The sequence below is a fragment of the Schistocerca piceifrons genome, chromosome 1 (genome assembly GCF_021461385.2).
Source record: "Schistocerca piceifrons isolate TAMUIC-IGC-003096 chromosome 1, iqSchPice1.1, whole genome shotgun sequence".
NCBI lineage: Eukaryota > Metazoa > Arthropoda > Insecta > Orthoptera > Acrididae > Schistocerca > Schistocerca piceifrons.
The window spans coordinates 767,595,936-767,616,600 of NC_060138.1; the positions used below are offsets into that span (position 1 = coordinate 767,595,936).

Here is a 20,665-nt window from a genome sequence, read left to right on the forward strand (position 1 = left end):
GAAAGACAACAACATGTTTTATCAGGATTCGCCGACAGATCTTGCTGATTGTAGCTGTGCTTCACTATGTAAAGCATTTTTAAAACACCCATTGCACTCACGGAGTATGGGATTACTACGCCAGACGACTGTCAGACAGGAAAATGTGGGAATACAGATACTCAAGTTCACAAAAGAATCAGCCAGGTACATCTGACATCCTATGCATTGCTTTACTGCTGACTAATTTCGTTTTAAAGGTTTTTTTATGCCTCACTGCTCACTGCAGGAATGCTCAGCTAACAGCATAATCGACTCCCTAAAGTACAGACATGTGAAAACTATTGGAATTACATGTATTAAACGGAAACTCCCACAAAATCCTCCAGCTAAACATAAACAAGAACTCATTGTCAATTTTAATACCCATGACGAGACACATTGCTTGTTAAATATTGTCCATCTCGGCCAACAGTTCGACTCTGACCTCGTCACATTTTAGCACAGACTGTAGGCTTGGTCCCTGTCTCCATTCGTTTCCTGGTCAATCTTTAGGTCTAGACCTGCATGTCGATTTTTGACTATTCCAATTGTTCCATTTTCGCACTCCCCGGCTGACCTTGCTTAGCATTTCCGGGACGGGATCTCCCATTATAATGTCTGGGTCTCTGATCTCACAAATTAGTCATATGATTTTGGGACTTGCTGCCCCTGTTACTTTCACCTGTTTTATCATTTTTGGTGTTATTCATCTATAAGTTGGTGCACGGATGCCTATCCATTGCACACGTTTTCATATCTGCATGTACTGTTCAAGAATGTAGAACATCTGAAGCTCTTTTAAGTACTCGTACTTCTGTATTTATGGGTAAAATTATTTGATTAGCTGCATGAACTTATTGAGATCTGTCAGAATTAATTCGAATGCCTGCAGATCACTCTTGTCGGTATAGAGCAGGGATCTCTCATGTTCTGTCAGCATTCTGTTTATGAACATTTGAATCAGCTTGTCACCTGTGTATGGGTATCAGCGCACACTCCGCTGCAGAGTGAAAATCTCATTCTGTGTATGGGTAGTCGTGAAATACATAACGTTCTAGGATTCACATAAAGAAAGATTGAAAGCATATTTTGTTCTGTAGCAGACTAGTATAACTTCATAATTTCGTACCCAAATTCTGAGAAGGTTGTTCAGTGGCTTGTGACTGGTAAATCTATGGCCACTGCGTCCCCACTTATGTGGTTATTCATGAACTCTATCTTTCTTAGAATTCGTCAGGAGTTCGACAGGGTGCCTATAGACTGCCCAGTCCACATCTTAATATGCCGGTCTCCATCTGCAGTATAAGAGAAGAATTTCCTCAGCGAAAGTAAGTGCTTGTCGACAGATTCCTGCTCATTGATGGACAAAGAGCCCAATGTATTAAAGAAGGTGAGGCATTAGACTGCGAACTCTCCCTAATATCCGCTTACTATTAGACCCCCCCCCCCCCTCCGAATACTTTCTGTTGCAGGTGTTAATGGTGTCGCGGCCTCTCTCCTTTTTTCTAGATCTAGTTTGAATGAGGCAAATTCCTCAGTTTCTTGGAATTGAAGCGGTTCAGTACCTTCAGTCCATTCCTTTTAAATACCTTCCACACCATTAAGGAGACACCTCCAGACTGCACAGTGCCTTGTTGACAACTTGGGTGCATGGTTTGGTGTGTTCTACGCCACACTCTAACCCTACCATCAGCTCTTACCAACTGAAATTGGGACTCGTGTGACAAGGCCACGATTTTCCAGTCGTCTAGGATCCAGCCGATGTGGTCACGAGCCCAGTAGAGGCGTTGCAGCGGATGTCGTGCTGTTAACAAAGGATTTCACGTCGGTCGTCTGTTGCCGTAGCCCATTAACGCCAGATTTCGCCGGACTGTCCTAACGGATACGTTCCACATTGATTTGTGCGTTCACGCATTGTTGCTTGTCTGTTAGCACTGACAACTCTCGCGAACACCGCTGCTCTCGGTCGTTAAGTGAAGGCTGTGGGCCACTGCGTTGCCGGTGGTAAGAAGAGATGCCTGAAATTTGGTATTATCAGCACACTCTTGACACTGTGGATCTCCTAATATTGAATTCCCTAACGATTTCCGAAACGCAGTGCCCCATCGCCAAACTCCAGTTACCATTCCGTGCTCAGAATCTGTTAATTGCCGTCGTGCGATCATAATCACGTCGGAAACTTTTCACATGAATAGCTCCGTCAGTGCACCTTGTGTGCCGGCCGAAGTGGCCGTGCGGTTAAAGGCGCTGCAGTCTGGAACCGCAAGACCGCTACGGTCGCAGGTTCGAATCCTGCCTCGGGCATGGATGTGTGTGATGTCCTTAGGTTAGTTAGGTTTAACTAGTTCTAAGTTCTAGGGGACTAATGACCTCAGCAGTTGAGTCCCATAGTGCTCAGAGCCATTTGAACCAGTGCACCTTGTGTACTACTACCGACATCTGTTCAAATGGCTCTGAGCACTATGGGACTTAACTTCTGAGGTCATCATCAGTCCCCTAGAACTTAGAACTACTTAAACCTAACTAACTTAAGGACACCACACACATCCATGCCCGAAGCAGGATTCGAACCTGCGGTCGCGCGGTTCCAGACCCGACATCTGTATATGTGCATATCGCTACTCCATGACTTTTAGGTAATAATATTTAGCTTTGAGGTTTATCTGCAGGAGTAAATGTACAACAATGTAGTACAGCATTTGGCATTACATATAAAACGTTATAAAGACAGCCATCTTGTGGCTGACAGTTATCGAATTCTACTTATTCATTACTTATTCATGGTAACAGAATTTAACAAATAAAATTTTTGTTATATCTGAGAATGGAGAAAGATTTTAACGTTACTTATTGTACACACCATGATAATTTATAGTTGATCCAAACATGTCGCCCTTACCTCAAACAGTGATGTCTCCAATAATGGTTCCTACTAATTATTATTACGAGGGTTATTCCAAAAGTAAGGTCCGATCGGTCGCGAAATGGAAACGACTATGAAAATCCGATAAAGCTTTGCACAGATGTGTTGGGTAGTGTCTCTAGTATAACCCCAGTTAGCATCACGTCGCTCTTCTCATTTCTGAGCTCGCAGTGAGTGCGTAAAGATGTCTAGAAAATAGTGTCTGCCGCCAAGTACGAGGGCCTGGTGAGAAATTTCGCCTGAAGCTATGCAGCCAACATTACATAACTGTCGTGCTGTTTCGTCTTCACGACAATTCTCAGCCGCATTCTGCAGGGGCAATGAAGATGCTCCTGCATCGTTTTCAAATGGAAATGTTAGATTACCCACAATACAGTCCGCAATTGTCTCCCCCTGAGTTTCATCTCTGGTCACATGAACCGCTGTCTTTGAAGACAACATTTTGACACAGACAACGAGGTGTAGGCCAGCGTGGAGAATTGGCGGAAAGCACTGGCGGCTGCCTTCTATGATGAGGCTATTGAAAAGTTGGTACAACGCTATGACAAAAGTCTAAGTCAGAACGGCGACTACGTAGAGAAGTAGCTGAAAGGTGTAGCTAATTGTTACAAGTAAAACATTTCTGATGTTCACTGTGGTTTCAATTTGGCAATCAATCGGACCTTACTTTTGGAATAACCCTCGTATTATTCTTTCAAATTCCTTTCTTTGTAATTGTGATCTGTTTTCTCTTTGTTGAAATATTTTTTCCATTCTTTGTACTTTTTAATGAGTGGTCTCTTGTACTTCATTGAACACGCTACATAGAAAACAGGCAATGTTACATAATTATATGTCCTGTCATGGTCGCTGGTTGTAATCGCCCTTCCTCTGTACATTAACTTTTAAATGCTGGTTGTAAAGAATGAGACAGCAAAAGAGAGAAAGTGTGATTATATTGATGGTGGTAGCCATCAAAGTCGGCGAAGCCTCTATTGTTGGCCCATCTTTAACGAGATGATTTGTGAGTGAAAAGATAATTAGAAATTTTGCATCAATATTGATTTTCTAATAAAATGATGATTTAAAGAAAGGAACTGAAATTCATGACATAACTCCTGAATGAAGATAGGTTGAAGCATTCACTGTGCAATATGCATTTCAAACTGTGACGATGGTGGGCTATCAATTGCTCCATTGTACTAAGATGACTGACGTAGTACAACTATTCTGAGTAATGTCCTGAAATTGCATTTAAACATCACATTCGGCCAAGGAATGGATCAAATTATAAATGGTTAAAGTCATTACTCATAAAACTGTAATTTAGGGCAATTATTACATAATCAAACCAATCTCGTAAACTGATGTATGGCACGCGGACCACACGACCCTCCATATCTGCATCCAGTGATGCCTGTGCGCTATGGATGACACGGCGGCCGCTCGGTTGCGTTGGGCTTTTATGGCCTCTTTGGGCGGGGTTTAGTTTAATTTTAATTATATAATCAAATGACACATCCATTACAGTCCATCCAATCAGGAGGAATGCTACCAAGAAAAAGAGAAGTCAGTGCCGTGGCGCCAACATTTGTTCTTTTAACAGAAAACGAGCGAAATTCAGAGGACACATTCATATAAAATTCATGATATCTTTTGGACCAGGAAGCTGTGGGGATGATTTCAAAATGTGTTGTTATACCACAGAGCAGACCGAGGTTTCATAGATCTTTAACAGAGTCGGTCTTAAGTAATCGGCCACATAAAATAAGACCGTGTTTGTATGCAACCGCTGTAGATGCCTGACCAACGTGATGATGAATGGGAGAGTACAAATTGTCTCAGTACTTTCCGGAGGTCAAAGTGTCTCGCATTCAGCATCTCCATGCGGCGAACGAACCTGGTCGCTAGTTTAGTGTCTTTCTTTTCTTCCTCCAACAAGTAGTAGCGGAGGCCCCTGTTGATTTCTGGTAATACTTATGCACGAGGAGTTGCTGTATGCTGTGAATAGGAATTTGTTGCTCCTTATCTGTTTACTATTTCAGCTATGCACTCGAATGTCTTTAGTCTATGAGTGCCCAAAATATTGAGCTTGCCTTTATTTCAATAATAAAATGTGGAGTGAGCAGTTAACCTTGACGTCTCAGTAGATCATTAAATATGTTGTAATTATCTTCTGCCCTACTCATGCTGTGCTGCACGAGAAAACATGATGAAACTAGTTAGGGAACTTTAAGCATAGTAACAACAGAAAATCCATTTCGCCATTTATGTGTGCATATTAATTACGTATGGGGATGTCCCATAGGACAAGTAGGGTGAACCAGAACTCCACCGACAAATTTTCAGTGGTGATAGAATGGACAAAAACAAAAAAAAAAGTCTAGTAAAATTGGGTTCTAAAATGAATACCTTAAAAGCTGGGAGCGCTTCTTGATTTTAGATAATGTGAAACAAATCTCTTCTACTGCAAGTTCTCTGCTTTGCGTAATTTGAGAGGAGATAGTATGGTCAGAACAATAAAAAATTGTCTAGTGAACACTGGCTCCAAAATGTATAACTTAAGAGCTACTGTATGAGCACTTGTTCAGTACATGAGATGTATTTTACGATAGTGAACAAGTGATCATATCTCGTAAGGTGTGAATTTTAAAGCTCTTGTTTACTGGCCATTTTATCTCAGTTTGGTACGAACATGTGGAAAACAAGGAGCTTGCAGTATGAGAAACTTGTTTCACAGTACAGAAGATCAAGGAGCGCTCCCATCTCTTAAGATGTGCATTTTAAACTCCATCTTTACTAGATTTCTTTTCTTGTTTTGATCCATTCTAGCACATGATTCGCTGTGAGGTGGCGTGGTGTGTAACTGAGGCTCACAACGAGGAAGCTGAAATTCGTCTAGCTAGCAACAATCTTTGTTATCCACAGCGTAGCGCAATAGCTGACACGTGAAATAATGACTTGGACTGTGCAAATCACCGCGAAATTCAAAGTCGAGGGGACTCCCCATTGTGCCACTTACTAAGATTTCTTGCTGTTCCATTCACGTATAGAGGTTGGGGAGAATGATAAAGCCGTATATGCTCACTTCAGTTAGTCTCGTCTTGTCTTCGCTTTCGCTGTGGCAATGATACGTGAGAGGTTGTAATATATTCTTAGGTGGCTTACTGAACTATGGTTTCTGATACTTTGGCAAATAGGCTTTCGCGGAACAGGTATTGTTCGTCTTTAAGAGTCTGTCAGTTGAGGTTTCCCAGCATCTCAGTGACACTCGCCCATGGTTCAAACAAACGTTTGACGGAATGTGCTGCCCTTCTTTCAACACGTTCAACATCACATGTGTTTGGTTCATACACAGTTCAGAAGTATTATAGGATGGGTCACACGAGCGTTTTGTAAGCAATCTCCTTTCTAGAATGACTGAACTTTCCTGTTATCTTATCAATGAATCGAAGTCTGCCACCTGTTTTGCCAATTTCATACCCTCATAAATTGTTATTTATAAGCATTTGTATGCTTTGACAGATTATAATTGTCAATCACTAATACTGTAATCGTTTTCTGACTTGCATAATTTCATATTTCTTTACGTTTAAAGCAAGTTCACACTTTGAAAATTTTTCTAGATATGAGTGAATATTTATGCAATTTTTTCTTATAATACTTCACTGCAGATAACTGCATCGTTTACGAAACACGTGAGGCGACTATTAACATTGTCTACTAGATCATTAATGAACGAACAGGAAGAGTCCCAACGCACACTGTGGACCATCATCAAAGCTGCTTCTGTCTAAGACTCTCCATGCTACAGCCTTCCTACCACTAAATCCTCATTCCAGTCACAAATTTAGTTTGTACTCGCATAACCGTACTTTTGTTGATAAGCTTGGGTATGGTACGTGATGTCAAACGTATGTTGGAACTCAGGAAACACTACGCTCACCTTACTGCCTGGATAGGTGGTTTTCAGAATGTCAGGAGAGAAAAACGTAAATTACGTTCCTCGTGACCGATTTTTTTGGAATCCATGCTGATCTGCCTGGAGGAGGTCATTCACTTTCTCCCTGATCGTCACATTTTGCATAAGTTCAGTTGTTGCTCGAGTCCAGAAATGAATGCCGTGAGATGTGTGCGAACGTCTGGCAGACGGAATGTACTAATTCTCAGACACGGTGCACGGCGAAATATTTGATCGCCGAGACGGCCAGATGTCTGATAGGACGGCTGTGCTGATAACGCGCCGGCCGCACCCGTCTGCTGCTCCAGCCGTTGCTTAGTTCGCCGCTCGCTGCAACCGCACAGGAACGCAACGCAACCCACCACAAGGCACCATGCGCCTCCAGCTGCTCCTGGCCGTCGCCCTCACCGTCGTCTGCTGCGCATTCGCCGCTAGTGAGTACTCTCCTCTGAAACTGTCTCCTTTTGCAGGAGGTTTCTTTTGTTGAAAATCAGCAATCTCCATTTTGTTGTTACCGCAGCAGGCGTCTTCTCTGCGTACACTCACATTCCAATTACGATATCTACAGCTCGGACCATCACACACACACACACACACACACACACACACACACACACACGCGCGCGCGCGCGCGCGCGATTTTTCCTATGTTTATCTGGGGCAGTAGCATCATTGTTCCAGAAGATAAACTGAAAATGAACCAAATCCATCGGTTCCGATCAAGGTTTCCAGAAGGCTTCCCACGATCATCGCACCAATGCCGGAACTGCAGACCGACTTCCAAACTTTCGAAAATTAAGAACTGGTTATCGGGATGTTTGACTGCCCAGTTTCCCGAGTAGGGAATGAAAGATGTAAATAAAAGTACGAATTTTACTCTACAAATCACTGACATGTAAAGGGTATTGATCGTGTCCCACGGGAAGCTCTCTGGATCATACTAAAGAAAACTGGGTGCCCTGACAAAATTGTCAGTTTGATTCGGCAGTTTCATGAAAACATGATGGCAAAAATCCGCCATGAGGACAAGCTCTCAGAACAGTTTCCCGTGACATGTGGTGTAAAACAAGGCTGTGTTCTGGCTCCCACACTCTTCTCACTTTACTTCGCAGTTGTTATGAGAGACGCGACCAAAGCCTGTAGTAATCAAATTAGTCTCGACACAAGGACAGACAAAAGTGTCTTCAACATCTCTCGCCTCAGAACAAAAAGTCGCGTAACAAAACTATCCATCTTAGAGATTCTCTACGCGGATGATGTATGCATGATGGCTAATTCTTGCGAAACTCTTCAAACTTACATAAATCTGCAAAATGCCTCCTGCAGAAGATTTGGCTTAGCCATTAGCATCACTAAGACGCAAGTTCTCAAACAGCCACTTAGAGGTCTTAATGCAGATGACTCCAGTATTGAGATAAATAACAAACCCTTGCAAAATGAGTCAAATTTCAAATACCTGGGAAGCCAAATTAGAAGTGACAACAGCCTGACAACGGAAATCGCAGCGCGTATAGCCAGCGCAGCCTCAGCCTTCGGTAAGCTTAATGACCGAGTATGGAAATCACGTGATCTCAAACTACAAACAAAAATTGCAGTCTACAAAGCAGTAGTATTATCCACCTTACTCTATGCCTCGGAAACCTAGTGCTGTTACAAAGCTGACATTAAGAAGCTAGATAAATTTCATCTTCAATGTCTGAGATCAATTCTGCGCATCAAATGGGAAGACCGTGTCCCAAACACGGAGATTTTGCGCCACGTGAAACTGGCTGGTATTGAAGCTTTAATAATGAAACATCAACTGAGAGGGAGTGGTCACATAGTACGCATGGATGACAGTAGGCTACCTAAAGCGGTGCTCTACTCGCAGCTCTTGTGCGGGAAGAGGAGGAAAGGTGGTCCACACCTGCGATATAAAGACACCATTAAACGCCACCTTGCAGCCTGTGGCGTTCCAAGCAACCGTTGGGAGGAGCTAGCATTGCGCCGATCGGTGTGGCGATCAGCTGTACATAAGAGCATCGAACAATTCGAGCAAAAGCGTCTAATGAACCTGGATGCTAAAAGAGAGCTCTGAAAATCTCAGCTGAAGCCTGTCTACACGTATACTTACAACTCTGCTGGTCAACTTCACTGTGCTTCATGCAACAGGATATTCAAAGCGAAATTCGGATTCGCGAGCCACATCCGAGCCTACCACAACAAGGACATAGAAGACTGACGGAGTCGCTGTCGCCGGACACAGCGAGGAGGACATCATTTTTATTCTACTGCATCATGCTGTTTCTTGGTGTCTATCTGAAATATGGAGAGCAGGAAGAACGACTGCTTATAGCTCTCTCTAGTCGGAAAATGTCATATCATACTGTGAAGATATACGATCATTCTCCTAAGCATTTAGTGTCTCCTTAGATTGTCAAATAATGACCACTGTCACCTTTGGTCTGCCTAGAAGCAGTGAGATGAGGAGAGGGGAGACATGGGAGGCTGTCAATGTAAGTGGTAATGAAAGGATAGATCTGTGTTAGTAAGTTGGTTTATTCGTGCTTTGCATTAAATCTTTCATGTTAGAATGTCTATCCAGAAAGATAAAGAATTAAATAATTATTCGCCAATCAAAAAAGAATCAATGAGGGTATATAATGTGGTGAAACACGTGCATCGTTCTCGTGAGTGCATAATAATGATACCCTAAATATGATACATTTCAAAGACAAAAATGCTGTCCATTGAAATAAAGTATTTAACTAGACAGATATCACGTAGTAATAAAAGTAGTGTCTAAAATTAATTGCTAACATTATTTTACGGAATATCTTTGCCAGATATTATGTTAAAAGGAAATACTTACACTGTTTAATAACAGGCAGAAAAGCGTAAAATCAACGAATGTAACCCGTTGCACTCTTTCGATATGTGACGTACATAATACTAACCAAATGTGACCTACAACAGTCACAAATTGTTGGGGTCTTTTTCGGACCAAAGATTTAACTACAAAGAAACAGTTTTTATGTGGATGTAGACTTCTCATCCTCCAGATATGCTTTTTATGGACGTTTTATTATAACTGGGTAAAATAGTTTTGATTACATCATGGCTCGTAGAACAATAACTTGAAATTTTAGCAATGGGGTCAGAAAACACCCCAGGTACGCAACACGTGAGTAAAAAATATGAATTATTCTGGAGATCATTAATCTCGTGCTTAGATTTGTATAAATACATAACAAAACTTTCTACATCAATTGCTCCTGTTTACATAACTAATTACTTAAACGTGAAGTTTCTTAAAATGATCTGAGAGTATCGGTTTCTTAAACTTATATGACAGGTTCCAATTTATACTGCCTGACGAAAAAAACGAAGCACCCAAGACATGGTTTGATGTAATTTCGTACATGTACACACAGTCGACGGGTAAGGTGTAGTTGGGTGTATAGGAGGTGTGGACAGCGTCAGAAGTTGAGTGTTTACTGTGAAGGTCACGGAGATACAGCTTACTCGTTTAAGCGTTATCATCACCTGGCAGAGTTTGAAGGAGCCGCATTGTAGGTCTCCATTTTGACGGATGAACAAATCGTGCAGTATCCGGATTTCTGAAGAATTCTGATGTGATAGTGGCCCGATGGTGGACTGCATTGAAACGTGAGCTCAGGTATGCTCGTCGTCAAAGTTCCAGTAGACCACGTTTGCTTTCACATGGGAGGATTGTGCACCAAGGACATCAGAACCGCTTCACGTCTGCACTTTCCATCTGAGAACAAGTAATGGACTCCACGCAACATCCTGGGTCATCCTGCACCATTGGTCGGAGATTAGCAGCAGCCCGACCAAGGAATTAATATCCTATGCATGGGTTGCAGTTAACAGCATAACACAAACGAGTGTGTTTGGTGTGTGCCGTGACTGGGAAAGATGAACTTCTGATGAATGAAGTCGTATCGAACTCAACGGTAACTTGTGTTTCTCCACTACCCCAGATGATCATCATTGGAGAGTACGGAAGCAACCTACGGAGAGGTCCTAGTCTTAAAATGTTTTGGAGAGGCACAGCTGTGGCAATCCCAGCGTCATGGAGTGTTACTTCAGGCCACGGCTGGTAGTGATGAAGGGAATTCTAAAGACTCAATAGTAATTCACGGACATTTAAGTCCTCTTGTGCTACCTCTCACGCGACAGTATCGAGGCCATTTTTCAACAGAACAATGCTCGTCCACAAATGTCACGTATCTCTATGAACTGACTATACGATGTTTGGGTACTCTCGTGGTCAGTAAGAATCCCAGATTCCATGTGTAGGGCCAGATTGGACGTCAACTTAGTACCATTGCCAGTATCCTGGATATCAAGAACCAGTTGCAACATTTGTGGGCCAGCTCCCGTCAGGGCAGAATACAACGGCTTCATGACACCATTCCCAACCAAATCGGGACATACGTCCAGGCCAACGTCATTCTTATAAGTGGACTACTTATACTGTGGCGTTCTTTGGAAATTTCACTCGATTATGAAATCACTGAAATAGCAGCATGTACCCTCTCAACCTGTGAAGTTCCATTTCATTTCCCGTTCTGAGGGCTTCTTAACTTTTTCAGGCAGTACATTATCAATGATGAAATACACTGAAGAGCCAAAGAAACTGGTACATCAGTCAAATATCGTGTAGGGCTCCTGCGAGCTCACAGAAGTGGCGCAACACGACGTGGAACGGACTCGAATAATGTCTGAAGTAGTGCTGGAGGGAAATGACACAATGAATCCTGCAGGGCTGTCCATAAATCCAATAATCTCTTCTGGAGAGCATGTTGCAAGGCATCCAAGATATGCTCAATAATGTCCATGCCTGGGGAGTTTGGTGGCCAGCGGAATTGTTTAAACTCAGAACAGTATTCCGGAGCCACTTTGGACGTGTGAGGTGTCCCATTGTCCTGCTGGAATTGCCCAAGTCCGTCGGAACGCACAATGGACACGAATGGATGCAGATAATCAGACAGGGTGCTTACGTAAGTTTCACTTGTCAGAGTCGTATCTAGATGTGTCAGGGCTCCCATATCATTCTAACTCCATGCGCCCCCACCATTACATACATAGCCTCCACCAGCTTGAACAGTTCCCTTCTGACATGAGGTTGTCTCCATATCCGAACACGCCCATCCGCTCGATACAATTTGAAACGAGGCTTGTCCGACCAGGTAGCATGTTTCTAGGCATCAACAGACCAATGTCGGTGTACACTGGCTCAGGCGAGGCATGAAGCTTTGTCTCGTGCAGACAGCAAGAATACACGAGTGGGCCTTCGGTTCCTAAAGCCCATATCGATGATGTTTCATTGAATGGTTCGCACGCTGACACTTCTTGATGGCCCAGTACTGAACTCTGCAGCCGTTTACGGAACGGCTGCAGTTGTCACGATGAACGTTTCTCTTCAGTCGTCGTTGGTCCCGTTCTTGCAGGATCTTTTTCTGGTCGCAGTGCTGTGGGAGATTTGTTGTTTTACCGGATCCCGGATATTCACGGTACACTCGTGAAATAGTGGTACGGGAAAACCCCACTTCATCGCTACCTCCGAGATGCAGCGTCTCGTCGCTCGTGCGCCAACTATAGCACCACCTTCAAACTCACTTAAGTTTTGATAACCTGACACTGTTGCAGCAGAAATCGATCTAACAACTGCGCAAGACACTTGTTGTCTTATATAGGCGTTGCCGACCGCAGCGCCGTATTCTGTCTGATTACGTATCTCTGTATTTGAATACGCATGCCTACATTAGTTTCTTTCGCGCTTTAGTGTAACTCAGCAATACATTAACAGGAAAATCGAAATGCTTCACCTAAGCCTAAGTGACTTACTTTATGTCCAGTTATTTCTTTCCTGATTGCTAGATACTTACTTGTACCTTTATTTTTGTAAACAGACATGTAATTTGAGGAACAAATCAACTTAGTGGTAGCGTTAGGTAAAACTTTTACTATAGATTACCCTGATAGCCATAGGTGTTACCAATCTATTTACGGAGATGGTCAAGTGCTACCAACGTACTTGAAAATGTTGCCTTGAGCCAAACGCGTTTCTATTACTTGTCAGATATCCCAACGACTTTTGGTACTGTTACACTATAATAGTGTAACATCGACGTAGTTAAGATTGCAAGAGAATTTAGTTGCTGATTTATCAGTGTTCATGATGGCATGCTCGATGAATCAACGAAAACAGAATCGATTTTATGTGTGTCCAAATGAAATGTGATCATGCAGTCAGTCAGCAAATAACAAGAAGTTTTGTGATTTATATCATTTAAGAAGGGACCAAATTAAGATTGGCTATTGGAACATATTTTCTGGTATTACCTTCAGAAATAAATAGGATTTCGTAACAGCCGTTGCTGTTTCAAAATACGTCTAATGTACCTCTCATTTGAGTTATTGGAAAAGAAAAAACGAAAAAACGGGGCACGGTCCAGCTTGCGTGAAATGAGTGGCAAATATTGAGAGTAACTTGGTTTTTTAATCGCATGCCACTGTGAGAGAGTGTGTCGTGATGTAGAAACCGAGTGTATGGGTACAGTTATGAGTGTAGCTGATGAATATCCTCACGTGGGATCTTCAAAACTGATAATCAACTGGTTCAGTAACATGCACAAGAAGTAAGGGCTAGGTGATGGGACACAGATCTACTGTACTAAAGAAAGAGGACAGTTTTCTTGCTTCCAGATAAAACGAACTTGACCATAAGCCATTGGAGAACCCGGTAAATACTGACTGGTGCGTTTTCAATTTTGGCGTTGCACCCAACACAGATCTTGTTCAAATTACACAGGAAAAATATTAACAGTTGTTTCCTTTCAGGCGTTAGAAAACATCCCAGCTAACTTATAATGATGCTTCGTGTCTGGAAGAGACGAAGCAACATAATAAACTCAGTGTTATTATGGGTGTCCAACATATTTGCCGACATTATTAATGATGTTCAACGTCATTTAGCGAATTGAAATTTGTTCAAGTGTTGATTCTTTCTGTTGTTCCTCCTCGTCAATCTGTTTCGTTCGCTTTATTTGCATTTAAATAATGGTAGTCGTGACAGAAACTATTTCTTCGTCACGCCCAACGATTTTTTTAGGCAAAACGACATCTGGTGCTCCACAGGGTCTATTATTCTCTTTAGTAACGCTATTATTCAACTACTGATTCATAAACACCTCCACTATCCGTTGCAAATGGTGAGGTATTCTACACTGTTTCCAAGACCAGAGACTTTTCCTCCATTAGGATTTTGTGTAGTGTAGTGGATTTCACTAGCAATGGTCCACTAGGACTGAGGAAATCTGTGAAAAGTTTCTCCATAGCTAGCTTATCTTCTCCTTTCAAATGCTGTGCTTCCTAGCGTATTGCAGCCGTATTGACAGTGTGTTTATGGCACAGGTTCACATTTGACTTATCAAAATCGTTCTCATCCAGCACTTCCAGACTGGCAACTCATAACTTCTTTGTTGAAACAATCTCATTGCGCCAAAATCATCCATACTATCCAGAACCATATAATCTTTATTCACTTCATGCACACACGTCATGCTCCTATGTATATAACGACGCAATGAACCAAATTCGTCATTCTTTCCAAACGCTCCTACTAAACACAAAGTATTACTCGGTAGGTCGGTACCCAATCTTACCAAAAGTAATTTCTCTGTGCATTTCAGTACTCTGTCAATGAACTAAGCCTTAATGATTCTGTACATCGTGGGTGGCCAAGATTTCCCCAGGCCCAAGTGCCAAGGCGCTCAGCCTTGCTTCACATTTCGTCTGCACACCAAGGGTGGCCAAGATTTCGGCTCACGGGCCAGCACCAGGCCTGAGTGCCAAGGCACTCAGCCTTGCTTCACATTTCATTACCACACCACACTGCCTGAGCGCGGGGAGGGGGAAAAGGCGAAAACAGTGAACGCTCCAGATTTAAATGACAGCACAGTCACACTGAATGAGACTTGGTTTTATATTTCACATCTCTCATTATCTTTGACACACTGAAAACATAAAATAATTTTTATTTGTTACAAATTGTAGGCATACAGAGAGCCGCAGACAACTTCACAGAGTTTCGCACTCAAGTTGCCACATAATCATAGCTTTTTAGTTTCATAATCGAAAATAGGTCTTTCACGTAACTATGTAGATCGAAATATTGCAACACTTTTGCATACTCATTATAGAGACATGGAAAATCTACCTGAGGACAGAAATGTAGACGTCCTGGATAGTTGTGACGCAAAAAGACTTGTCATTGAAGCTGGAATTCCCTGCAGTTCCATCAGTTACGATTGCACATGCACAGGGCACTTTCAGTTGAAACAGTAAACAGTCTCGTAAGCAGCTCTAAATGAGATGTACGACTGACACCGTCTTCAGAACATTTGTTAAACTATCCTTTTAATTCTTGCAAGGCCACAATGAATTCTCCAAACCTCGCGCATTCTTTAACACCAGTGAAATTTTGGAAACTGTGTCTCTTCTACAACGCGATCTTCTTTTTAAATGCATCGGCATCAAATAACAAAGAAGTTACTATGCAATGTTTTACTTTGGATAGCGTGCACCCAAGTCCGCTTAAAATGCAAAGTCTACAATCAATTCCGGATGATCTAATTTTAGTTCCTGCACTGCCTTTTCCTTCATAAATTGAACAACAGCGAGTTTTAAATCGAAAAGTCGTTCATGGCGTGCCCCTCGAAAACAAAATTCTTTCCAATAATCTATGAAGTATCTACACTCTTAGTTCATTTCCACTGAAAACTGTTGCAGCTGACTATGGAATAATGGATGCGACTTCAGAAATTTTACTGTTCGTAACACCAATTTTTTCAAGTGCTCATTGACTGAAAATTTAGCACCAAATACTTCTTATGTACAGGACAATGAATCCCGTCTGTCCATCGTTGTTATTGTTTGCTCTTTCATTGTCGTCTTAATGTTTAAATTCTCTCTGCATGGTACTGTAATGTCGTTTGACAGCAAATAAGTAGTATCAGTCGCTTATGCGAACTGAGGATTCTCATCTCTCTCTTCTGTAATTCGTATTTATTTTAATGGATCGGGACTACAGATCGCTAGATAGCCTCTTTTTGCGAAAACAGCCACTGAACCTGTGAACGCCTTTGGTGTCAAGAACAAATAGCAAGGGGTAAACAGTGCTGACACCGCGATTCTGAGAACTGTTGTGCCGATCGAAAAATGCCGCACCGCAATGCTTAATGAAATGTCTTGCTTTTCTGGGTACTTCCGAGAAGGACCGAACAAAGCCGAGCCTTGGCATACCTGCAGGCCGCACACGCTGCAAGCGCAAAGTTTTGCACACGTTGGACGGCCCCGGTGTACTCATTATTTGCTTCTACCCTAACGATAGGGAACCTTGTGACAGTGTATCATCTCTTCTCCCAGCAAGAACAATGTCCCAGTGAATTCAACAGATCAATTTCTGTGTGATTATTTATTTGCTCGTTATTCGACTGAGAATAGTATTTATACATTCACTCACCGTCCGCCCCCGGTAGCTGAATGTTCACCGTTACGGTAGCTCAGCGTGTTTGGTCAGAGGGTTAGCTGCTCTCTGTAACAAAAAAACTGAGTTAATGGATCAACGACGAACTTAAACGGATGTCTTACGACGTCCGCTCCGTGCAGGTGCAACGAACAAAATGAGATTATTTTTAAAAAAAGGGCCAGTGTGTCGGATTGTCAATCCTCTGGGCCCGGGTTCGATTCCCGGCTGGGTCGGGGTATTTTCTCCGCCCAGGGCCTAGGTGTTGTGCTGTCCTCATCATCATCCTATCATCCTCATCGACTGCAGGTGGCCGAAGTGGCGTCAAATTGAAAGACCAGCACCCGGCGAACGGCTTGCCCGGTGGGGGGCCCTAGCCATACAATTAGATAAAAAATTCACTCATCAAACAGTACAAGCCTAAGATATTAAAATATCACTAGTTGGTATTTTTTGTGATTTTACCAAAGTGTTTGACTATGTAGATTGTGTCACTCTGTTAGAAAAACTCAAGTTTTATGGAACTAATTACTTTTTTCACACAGCGCGTTTGAATCATACTTAACAAAGTGCAATAAGCTGGACTGAATAAATCAAACAATGTTTTAAGAGTAGAAAATTTTAGTGAACGGGCATAAAATACAAAGGAAGTCCCACAGGGATCAATTTTGGATCTGTTCCTAATCCTTATATACGCGAATGGCTTTCCGCTTGACATTAAACGGGCAGAATCTGTAGTTCGTGCAGATGATATTAATGTAATAGTTAGTGCAGATGATAATAATGTAATAATTACTCCAATCAGAGGGGAAGAAAAAGAAGAGAGTCTAAATGATATTTTCCAAATAATTATAAAGTGGTTATCAGAAAAATGACTCTCCTTAAATTTTGAAAAAGACATTATATTCAGTTCTGTATAACAAATAGTCATACCAACAATTCATGTAGCATATGAGCAGGAGTCAGTAAATAGGGTGGAATGCTACAAACTTTTGGGTGTACATCTTGATGAGAACTTGATATGAAAGAAGTGTATTATGGATATTCTCAATCGACTAAGTTCAATTACGTTTCCTCTTTGTATAATTCCCCATCTTGGAAACAAATGAATTAACCTACCGAAGTATTTTGCAAATTTCCATTTAATTACGTCTTACGAAATAATTTTCTGGGGTAATTCTCCGTTTATAGCACTAATTAAAGTTAAAATCTTCTGGGTTGTTAGGCCACGTCATATTTTCTTCCAAAATAATCGACATTTCCTCCACACTGCTGGGATCTTCTTCAGGATGTTACGGTGTCCACTATTGCTAGAACAGTTTACTAGCAATATCCTGAAGAAGATCCCAGCAGAGGGGTCGAAATGTCGATTATTTTAGGAGGAAATTTGACGCGACCTAACTATTGCTAGAACAGAGTTCTAGCAACATCATGAAGAAGATCCAAGCAGAGGGGTCGAAACATCGATTATTTTAGAAGGAAAAATGACGCAGCCTAACAACCCACAAGATTGTAAGTCAAGTGATAACGACCACAAAAGCCTGTAATCTTACATAAAGTACTGATTGCACATAGGCGAACAGTAACAATAATATGTGGTGTTTACCCGCAATCGTCATGTAGACACTTCTTCAAGGAGCTAGGAATTTTAACTATGCCACTATAATAGAGATATTCGTTAATGAAGTTCGTCATGAATAATTCATCAAAATTTGAGAACAGCGAGGTTCACAATTACAACACTAGAGGGAAAAATTACTTTTGTTACCCGTTATTAAAGCTGTCAATTCTTCAGAAAGGAGTTCAATATGCGGCAACGAAAATCTTTGATCATTTTTTCAATAACATAAAATGTTCGATAGATAGCAAAGCAAATTTTAAACATAACTGAAAATCATTTCTCTTGGATAATTCCTCATATTTCATGGGCGAATTTCTTTTTAAATACTGGTAGCCCGTAGAAAAATAAATAAATGAATAAAAACTAATTTTAATTGTAGTTGTATGCATAGGACTAAATATAAGAAGTTCAGTCTCACCAATGACAAATGAGCCCCCACGCTCAATAAATAGTTTTGCACCACCCCATTGCACTCCTCCTCAATACACTCTTTCGTAGCATTAAATTTTTGTAGTAATACCGTATGGCAGTTTGGGGCCCCTTTTGGTGTTTAAAGAACGCGCACCGGATCCTCGTCCACTCTTTTTTCTATTTCTACAATCCCGTGTGCGCCGTCCTACAGCTCCGCACTCACGGCATTGTGGCTGGCGGCACGGGTTCAGAATGTGGCCTACAAACCCATATCTATAATATTTTACTCCCGTGGAAGAAAAAACATTGTCTGTCTTGCACCCGCCTCGCTACTCATATACAGCGCTGAACGAGCCCTTTTTTGAGCTGCTCAAATGTATGTGCTTTATTCAGCTTCTTATTGTACCTTATGTACATTACGTTTCCGCCTCACCCACTAAGCGTAATTTGGACATTTGTAACCGTACTCTGTGCGTCCAGCTACCCAGACCTGCATCAGCTTCCAAATTATCTATGAATGATGACAGATCCTCCATTGTCTTTCCCGAGAAAGATGTAATCAGACTAGCCGCAGTCGAATCCAATAAAGGTGTAGTTACACTGGATGATGCTTTTGTTTCGTTCATGTTCTCTGACTTTGTTGCATACGACCTTCATCTGACATGAAAGTGTCTACGCAGTTTTGCAAATTCTCATTACGCTCACTCAACTAAGTCATCTGTTTCACCAAAGAATCAATGACTCCCTAAGTCATCGTCGCCCGTGTCTGTGAGCCTGGCATTTCCGGAAACTGTACCCACCAAAAAATACAGTACAACAGAGGACACACAAGAGAATATGAATAAGAACTACTGGCACTCAAATATAATAACAGGAAGTGCTGTCAATTCTTGTGACGAATTAATAGCCATCTTAACTCTGAACACCGATGTGGCTAACGCTCATACTATCAGCACGTTTAAGTACAAGGGAACTCGTAGTCTGACTGTTTAAGTACAAGGGAACTCGTAGTCTGACAAATTACACAGTTTGCATCTCATTGGGTGTAAACAGACTTCTTTAGTATTACCACTGAGCTGAAACAAATTCGCAGATCCTTCATCTTTCACAAATTGGATTTACAGATTTTAATGGCCATCAATTCTCACTACCATATTCGTGCATAGGAAAGGAACAGACCGCCAAAATAACAAGTTCACTTACCACACTTGTTCTGTCGTAGCTGCTAGCCGGAGCTGGCAGTGACTTTGAGGTTGGAGCGTACTCTTTACGAATGGCAGACGTTGACATTGAAACTCTTCTGACACCAAAATGTAGAGATCAGGAGATGATCTTACAGTGACTGTTGTATCAGCAGATGGCCAATCAGGATGGACCGCCTTGTCCCCACCTGAAAGTGGGTTGCAGCTACAAGTAAAGTATTTCTGATTATAAAATCCTTTACTCATGTCAATTACAAGGTTAGAGGCACAGCTAGAGAACTGGTTGTTGACCTGAGTGACGTACATAGCCGCGGCTTGCCTGTGTCAGTGCTGGCTCGGCTGCTTCGTGGCTACATTGACAACACGCTGTGATATATTTTGTTTAAACCATGATGTCTGGCAAGACCAAAGATGATGGCATGAGTCCACTTCAGCCGATGATCATCAACAGTGTGCAACTAGGCAGCACTTTGTCAAGTGCTCGAACTTGGCCCACAAGGGTAATTACCCAATAGGTGATCCTGCAGAGCAGAGGTTCCAAGCTGACCACATGTAGAATTCACCTCAGGCGAGAGCCTGCAGCTACTGGCGGCAAAGGTCTGTTGATGGCAAATGGCTGCATCATCATGTGTTGCGAAAGGTCTCCATCTTGTAGTCAACAGCTAGCGTATATGCATAACACAGCCTGCCATACGCACCTGGGTGCTGCTGGACATAGCGAACTAGTAAGAATGGTAACCTGGGAGGGGGCAGTTATTCACTGACAAAAAAAATCACAGCACCAAAAGGGAGTTGTCGACGTGAACGAAAGTTGGTAGGCATGTTTCTGCATATGAAAGATGATGTCGAGTCAAATTTCGCGCCCGACGTGCCCTACTAACGCCCTTACGAGCATGCAAATCAAGTTTGCTGTAAATACACACTGTAATGGTCGTGAGCTTTAATTACCTTTGAGATTGGACATGGTGAACTGATATTAGTCAAGATTGCCTTTAAGGCGACAAATATACAA

The 20,665-nt window shown here is 42.1% G+C and overlaps 1 protein-coding gene across 1 annotated transcript in view; it reads left to right on the forward strand.

Annotated features, from left to right (window-relative positions):
- Window positions 1-7,221: 7,221 nt before the first annotated feature.
- LOC124711425 (tenascin-like) overlaps window positions 7,222-20,665 on the forward strand; it is a 161,473-nt gene continuing 148,029 nt past the window's right edge. The window contains exon 1 of the mRNA XM_047241493.1: window positions 7,222-7,318. Coding sequence (XP_047097449.1) covers window positions 7,258-7,318 — 61 coding nt within the window. The 5' untranslated portion in view covers window positions 7,222-7,257. The remainder of the gene's footprint in view (window positions 7,319-20,665) is intronic.